The 7,183-nt window shown below is 28.6% G+C and overlaps 1 protein-coding gene across 1 annotated transcript; it reads left to right on the forward strand.

The window, feature by feature from the left end:
- The first annotated feature begins 3,055 nt into the window (after window positions 1-3,055).
- Window positions 3,056-6,646, forward strand: LOC120079550 ((R)-mandelonitrile lyase 1-like). Its single transcript, XM_039033771.2, has 4 exons — window positions 3,056-3,252; window positions 3,425-4,072; window positions 4,504-5,350; window positions 6,453-6,646. The coding sequence occupies exons 1-4, from the start codon at window positions 3,162-3,164 to the stop codon at window positions 6,490-6,492; spliced, it is 1,626 nt and encodes a 541-aa protein (XP_038889699.1). The 5' UTR covers window positions 3,056-3,161; the 3' UTR covers window positions 6,493-6,646.
- The last annotated feature ends 537 nt before the right edge of the window (window positions 6,647-7,183 follow it).

Consider the following 7,183-nt stretch of genomic DNA (forward strand, 5'->3'; position numbering starts at 1 on the left):
TTAGAGTAATACTCAAATCTCAATGGTACTAAAATGTTACTAATTGTAAAGTAAAAGACTAACTTGTTATTTATTGATCTTGGTGAACCAAATTGTTCAAACTGAAATGTACAAAGATTAAAGGGCTAATTGCATAAATGGAATTCAAGCACAAAACAATAGAATATGTAGTACAAGGATAAAATAATTGCATATATAAATAAAAAAAAATGGTAAAAGACTTAAAAACTCATGCCTAGCCACCATTTTACTTGCTTCTTCCCAGTTTTCTCAAATTAAAAGCTGCTATCAGTGATAGTCACTTATAGCTGCTATCAGCTACTATCACCTATAGTTTCTATCAATTGCTATCGATGATAGTTGCTGTCAGCAATAGCTTTCAATTTGCTATCAATTGTCAGTAGCAATCATTAATTCACTTTTATCAATTGGAATCATCCTTGAAATATCAATACTTAAAACTATCAGTGGATATCAATGATAGATTTATAAATAGTGATCAACTTTAAAAGAAGAACAACTTTGATTATCATAGTAGCTATCACTTATAATCTTTTATCATACTATCACTGATAGTAGATATCAATCGCTATCACTGATAGATTTTCATCAATTAGAATCAAACTTAATGATTGACTTGTTGGTGTTAAGTCATTTATGAATGGAGTATTTTCAAGTTTTGGGTACGAAACTCAATCTCATAATTTTTGTAAAATAAAAAAAAGAAAGAGAATAAGAAAATATTCAAATAAAGGAAAGAAAATATTTAAAAATAAGAGAAAGAGAAGAAGCAAAAACTGAAGAAAGGAAAGAAAATTAAAAAGAAAAAAGAGAGTAAAAACAAGAAAATTAAAAAAAGGAAAAAAAGAAATGATAGAAAATAAAAAAAAAAATAAAGGAAAGAAGCAAAAATTGGATAAAAGAAAGAATAAAATAAAAGAAGAAGAAAAAAAAAATGGAGAAAAAAAGAAAATGAAAAAAATGAAAAAAAAAGGAGGAAAGAAGCAAAAATTGAAGAAAAAAATAAAATAAAAAGATTAAAAAAAGTGTGTAACAAAATAAGACAAGAGAGCCCAATTGAAAAAATTAAAAAAATTCATAGATTGACTAGTCAACTCATCCATATTTTCAAATATTTTAAGGATGTAATATATTTTTAGATTTTTTCTCTTATTCTCTATCTATTACAAATATCTAACATTAAATCGTTACCAACTAATTTTAAGGACTAAATTGTGTATGACCATAAAAATTCAAAGATTAAAATAAGTTTTAACAAAAAAAAAAAAAAAACATTAATTTACGATGATTTTTAAATTATTTATCGGTATCGTTGAGCCATATACTAGAGAAGTTTGAGGATTTTTTTTCCCTTTTTTAAGCTTTGAATTTGAACATATATTATATTTTTTTAAAAAAAATTATAATAACTTTTAAGTTGAAACTTTTGTATTAGTATATCAAAATTATGATAGATTTGAAAGTACTTTTTATTATTATTATATAAAGAAAAGGAAAGAGAGACCCAAATTATAACAAGATGACAAGGTGATTATAACAAGATGACAAGGTGATGTGATGGTGGGCGTCAAATTAGGACCCAACCCTTATTATTTTTTATAAGAAGAACGCCACTTAAAGAACAATCGTCTAACCACAAAAATGTTATCGAAAAAAAAATATTTTTCTAGATCAAATAACACTTTTAAAAAGATGTCAAAATTACTAGAGAAATATGACAAAAAAAACTTAAGATATCATCTATTCTAACATAAAAATTTTCAATAATAACTCCAACTGCAGAATGAGAGTACTCCACTTTTTTATTTTAAGTATAAGAAGGGTAAGTAAATTCGAACCACATACATATTGATCACTAATATATTAGTATGTTAATAAAGTTATGCTCGCTTTGATAAGAATATCTAAGGGCGTTCATGGGTTGGATTAGGTTGGGTTGAAAGACTTTTTTAACTCAATCCAATTGTTCAGGTGGTAAATTTCTTCAATCCAAATAACTCCTATTAAAAAATGAATCCAACCCAACTCAACCATGGTTTGAGATAGCAAAACGTAAATATGTAAAAATCTAATTTAATTATTTTCATATATTGAATTAAGATTCAACTCAATTTCAATTTCGAAAATTTTCTTTCTAAAGTGAAAAAAAACTACATTTAAGAGTTGTTAAAGAATAAATTATTCTTAAAATATTAAAATTAAATAAAATTAAAATCAATATATGTATAAATAATCGTATTATAAATAACAAAATAAAATATTTTAAAGTTAATAATAAATTCCGATTGCTTCGAATTGGTTTGAGTTCTATTATAATTATTTAATTTTTTTGGAAGGCGGAATATCGTGCTCTGAAGCTTGATAATGAAAGTCAACTAAAGCGCCTGTGCATTTGAATTGAATGTATGTGCGGTAGTTACTCTCTTCTATTTTTCGTTGAGTTAAAATTTAAAATGAACTATTAATATTCAATTATTAAAATGTGTATATATTAAGTTAAGGATAAATAGAGTAGGTAAAGAATGTCACTTATATATATTTAGTTGGATGATTAAGACTTTTAGATGAAGATATATACTTTATGTCGGTTGACCTATACTCATGCCAAATTTATATAAATATACTAATATTGAAGGAACATAATTCAAGTGACATAATTGTCTTATTGATCTCAAGGTTAGAGATTGATATTGTCAAATATGTTGCAAAATATCTTCCTTATAATTAAAGTTGAGGTTGCTTAAGAATTTGAAACAATATATATAAAATCATTGAAATGAGTTCAAATTTATTTTGGATAATGAAAATCATTTTGGTCACCTTTTATATATTGTAAAAGGTCTCATTCGCTTAAAAATTTGGAACAATAAAATTCAAAAAACGAGTTCAAATTTATTTTGGAAAAATGTCAACATTTTGAACAAAAGAAAAGTAAAGGTCAATTAAAAAAGCTTACAATTAGAAAATTGTCGGCACACAAGAACAGACTAGTTTAGGTAGATAATAATAATAATAATAAATTGATAAATTTGACAAATAACATACTTGAATCAAATCCAAAATAAGAATCAAACCTTGTATCTATATAAATACCATCAAAGGGTTGCAAACTGGATAACGAGAAAAAAATTAAATCAAGTATGAAACGTTCTATGGCTACCATTCTCCTAATCATCCTCATCTCTATATTTCAATTAGGGGTCTTCTCCTCCCACACTATCCCCGATCAAGGTAATTAACAATCCTCTCTCTCATTCTTTTTATTATTTAAGATTTGAGTTGATTGGAACAGGAGTCTTGAGTACATTTCTTCCCCAATTAATCTCACTTGATGGGTCTTTTTCGAGCTACAAGTGAGGGAGAATTAACAATTCCTATTGTGTTTGGAACTTTTCTTACCCAGATACTAGTTACTTGAAGTTTGTACACGAAGCCAATGAGTTACCAGAAACAGGGGAATATGATTACATAATAATAGGAGGAGGAACAGCAGGATGCCCATTAGCTGCGACATTGTCATCAAAATATTCAGTTCTCCTTCTTGAACGAGGCAGTGACCCTAACAAATATCCCTCTGTGTTAAATGAACAAGGCCTATTGAATGCTTTTGTTGCGGAAGATGATGGCCAAAATCCCTTTCAACATTTCATCTCTGAGGATGGTGTAGAGAACATAAGAGGGCGTGTTCTTGGCGGTGGTAGCATGATCAATGCTGGCTTCTACTCGAGGGGTCATCGTGAGTTCTTTGAAACTGCAGGTGTTGATTGGGATATGGAATTGGTGGAGAAGGCTTATCAATGGGTTGAACAAACTGTGGTATCTAGGCCTAGTTTGAGTGCTTGGCAGTCTGCTTTTAGGGGTGCATTATTAGAAGCTGGGGTTGGCCCTGATAATGGATTTGATTTAAAGCATCTTGTTGGAACTAAAACTGGAGGATCCATCTTCGATAACAAAGGAAACAGACATGGAGCTGTAGAACTTCTCAACAAGGCTGAACCCCAAAACCTTAAAGTTGGAACTCAGGCCATAGTCGAAAGAATCATCTTCACTGGTTAGCTCCTAACAAATCTTTGGGTTAAACTTTATGTTTGTTAATGAAAATTTCCAAATAAACCATTTTAGTTTCCAAACATTAGCATGCTAATTAAGTATTGAACTTCTTAGAAAAATAATCTATTTTTGAAACTTATATAGGTTTTTTTTGTCACAATTCAAAATTCATTCTTGCTATATTTATATATCGAAGAAAAATTGTTCAAGAGGCTATCACAATTTTATAAAGATCACCACAATGTAATTAGCAAATTTATTCTACTGGTGCATAAGAGACAAACAATAAAATTATCTCAAGTTTGTATGAGTGGTTATTATGTGACGTGTAGATACAAACATGTAGATTGTTTCTAATCTATAAGGAGTCTCTCCACAATAGTTAAATTAATTTTAACATTATTGTTTTCGATCACTATTCTGAATTGATAGGTTTATCAGCAAGTGGGGTTTCATATTCTGATCCAAAAGGAAAGTTGCATACAGCATTCATCCGTGAGAAAGGTGAGATAATTCTAAGCGCTGGAGCCATTGGAAGCCCTCAACTTCTCCTTCTAAGTGGGGTTGGCCCAAAATATCATCTTTCATCCTTAAAACTACCTGTCGTCCTCCACCAACCACATGTGGGCGAATTCATGTCCGACAATCCCCGTTTCAGTCCCACAATCGTTCTTCCATTCCAACTAGTTGCTTCATCTGCACAAGTGGTTGGAACATTAGCCAACAATATCCATTTACAGTCATTTGCTAGCCCTTTACCATTTTTTGCTCCACCGTCTTTTAGTCTTCTCCCTCCTCAATCCACTTCCATCATCCCCAGCTTAGCTATTTTTGTTGGAAAATTCTCTGATGTCCTTTCTGAGGGATCACTCCGATTGAATTCCTCCATTGATGTGAAGGAGAGTCCCATTGTTCGATTTAATTATTATTCAAATCATGATGATCTTGCTCGATGTGTCAGAGGAGTAAGAAAAGTGGGAGATTTGCTTAAAACTCAAACTATGGAAAAGATTAAGAACCAAGATTTGGAGGGTAATAAAGGATTTCAGTTTTTAGGGCTTCCCTTGCCGGAAAATTTGTGGAATGATAGCGCCGTTGAAGAATATTGTCAGAAGACGGTGACGACTTATTGGCATTATCATGGAGGATGTTTGGTTGGAAAAGTGGTCGACCATAACCACAAAGTCATCGGAATTGAAAATTTACGTGTAGTTGATGGCTCCACTTTCTCTGTCTCACCGGGAACTAATCCTATGGCCACCCTCATGATGCTCGGCCGGTGAGTTATTAAATATATACACATGGCATATCTCTCTCTCACACATACTGATTTTATGAAAACTGATTTATTAACCAGTGATTTATTTGTTAAAAACTGATTTCATAATATGGATTGTTTTCTATGTATAAGAAAATGAGTAAATTTATTTATAAATATATAAAAATGTCATTGTCTATCACTAATACATAATGATATTTTGTAATATTTGAAAATATTTCTACCTGCTTTGCTATTTAAAACAATTATTCTTTTAATATTTAGTTCTATACTTTAAAAAGTGATTTTTGTACCATCAAAATTAAAAGTTGTTTTCACACTAAGTGTTTTGAATTAAATTTTTTAATTATAATCAGTTTTGTAAAATTGTTATAAATCATTATTAATATTAAAATCCATACTTGTATAAATCATTATTAGATAAAAATTGAAAGGTTGAATACTTGATTAGATATAAAATGAAGATTCATAAATTTTTAAGAAAATGTATATGATAGGTTAATCTACTAGGTCTAAAAATAGTAATTTTTTTAGATTTTTGTATGAAAAATCATAGGCATGTTTGTTTAGTTAGTTTAAAGATCTATTAGATATAGTCTAAATTTCAAAATATTTCAAGCCTTCATGACCTTGAAATCTTGAAATGACGGTTTTTTTTAATCGTGAATAAAGATTCTTAAAACATAGAGGTATGTTTTAGAGGAAAAAAAATACTAAAGAAAAGATTTGAAGAATTATTTTTAAATAAGTAACAAGTGCATAAAAATTTCTTAGAAACAAAATACTACAGTTAAAGAAAAATTATTTATACGATAAATTACTAAAAATATTTTTAAATATAGCAAAATATCACCGTTTATCCGCGATAGACATGGATAAAAGCTAATAGGCATCTATTAGTATCTATCAGTTTCTATTAGGGATAGATGTTATTAGTCTATCCGTGTGTATTTCTGATAGACAGTGATATTTTGTTATATTTATAAAAATTTTGATTATTTTTTTAATATTTGAAAATAATTGTACAGTTTATGTATTAGTAAGGTTTCTTTTTCATTATCTTTTATTTCCATAAACTAAAAATTTAAAAAATGTGTTGCAGGTATGTTGGCCTAAAAGTACTGCAACAAAGATCAAGTTAAAGAGTGCAGGCTAAAACAAGACCACATTTTGGGCAGCATTCTTGTCTTTTATGTTTCTTTTTGAAATAGCATTCTTGGTTGTGGGTCATATATCTTGTCATTAACTATTATTAATGGGAATGGAAATGGTTTTTTTCCTCTTAAGTTCAACAAAGTGTGTTTGATAATTGCCTTTTATTTTCTTATATCTGATGTTATTGTTGTTAGAATTAAAAATTGTTTTAATTTTTCGTATTTCATATTTTATTGGTTTCTAAATTATAGACACAGTTTAGAAACAAAAATCCTTTTTTCTTATTTCCATATCATTTCCAGTTTTTTCTAAAAAAAAAAAGAATAAATTTATTATTTTATGCTTTTTACTCATAAAATAGAATGAAGAACAAAAGCTAGAACTCGTTTATTATTATTATTATAATTATGATGACAAAAACTATAGCCAAAACTCATTAGTAGCCTAGTCACCAGCAAAAGAAATTAATGGCTTTTATCTAACATCCCTAAACTAAATAAATTGATTAAATAAACTAAAAAAACCGAAAAAGAAAAATATCATAATTTCAAAATTTCACCACTAGATTGAGAAGAAGAAGAAAAAAAAAAAAAAAAAAAAAAAAGCGCTTGAGAATAATAAGGAAAATGAAAACAATGTCAACTGGAAAAAGAAAAAACGAATATTCGAGATTTAGGA

This window comes from Benincasa hispida, chromosome 6, assembly GCF_027475165.1.
Source record: "Benincasa hispida cultivar pf3 chromosome 6, pf3_genome.v1.1, whole genome shotgun sequence".
NCBI lineage: Eukaryota > Viridiplantae > Streptophyta > Magnoliopsida > Cucurbitales > Cucurbitaceae > Benincasa > Benincasa hispida.

What these genes read in the sequence shown, in the direction of transcription:
- LOC120079550 (XM_039033771.2), top strand. Translation starts at nt 3,162, where the DNA reads ATGAAACGTTCTATGGCTACCATTCTCCTAATCATCCTCATCTCTATA. An exon ending in CCACACTATCCCCGATCAAG is followed by an intron (nt 3,253 to 3,424) that starts GTAATTAACAAT and finishes TTTCTTACCCAG; the next exon opens with ATACTAGTTACTTGAAGTTT. An exon ending in CGAAAGAATCATCTTCACTG is followed by an intron (nt 4,073 to 4,503) that starts GTTAGCTCCTAA and finishes CTGAATTGATAG; the next exon opens with GTTTATCAGCAAGTGGGGTT.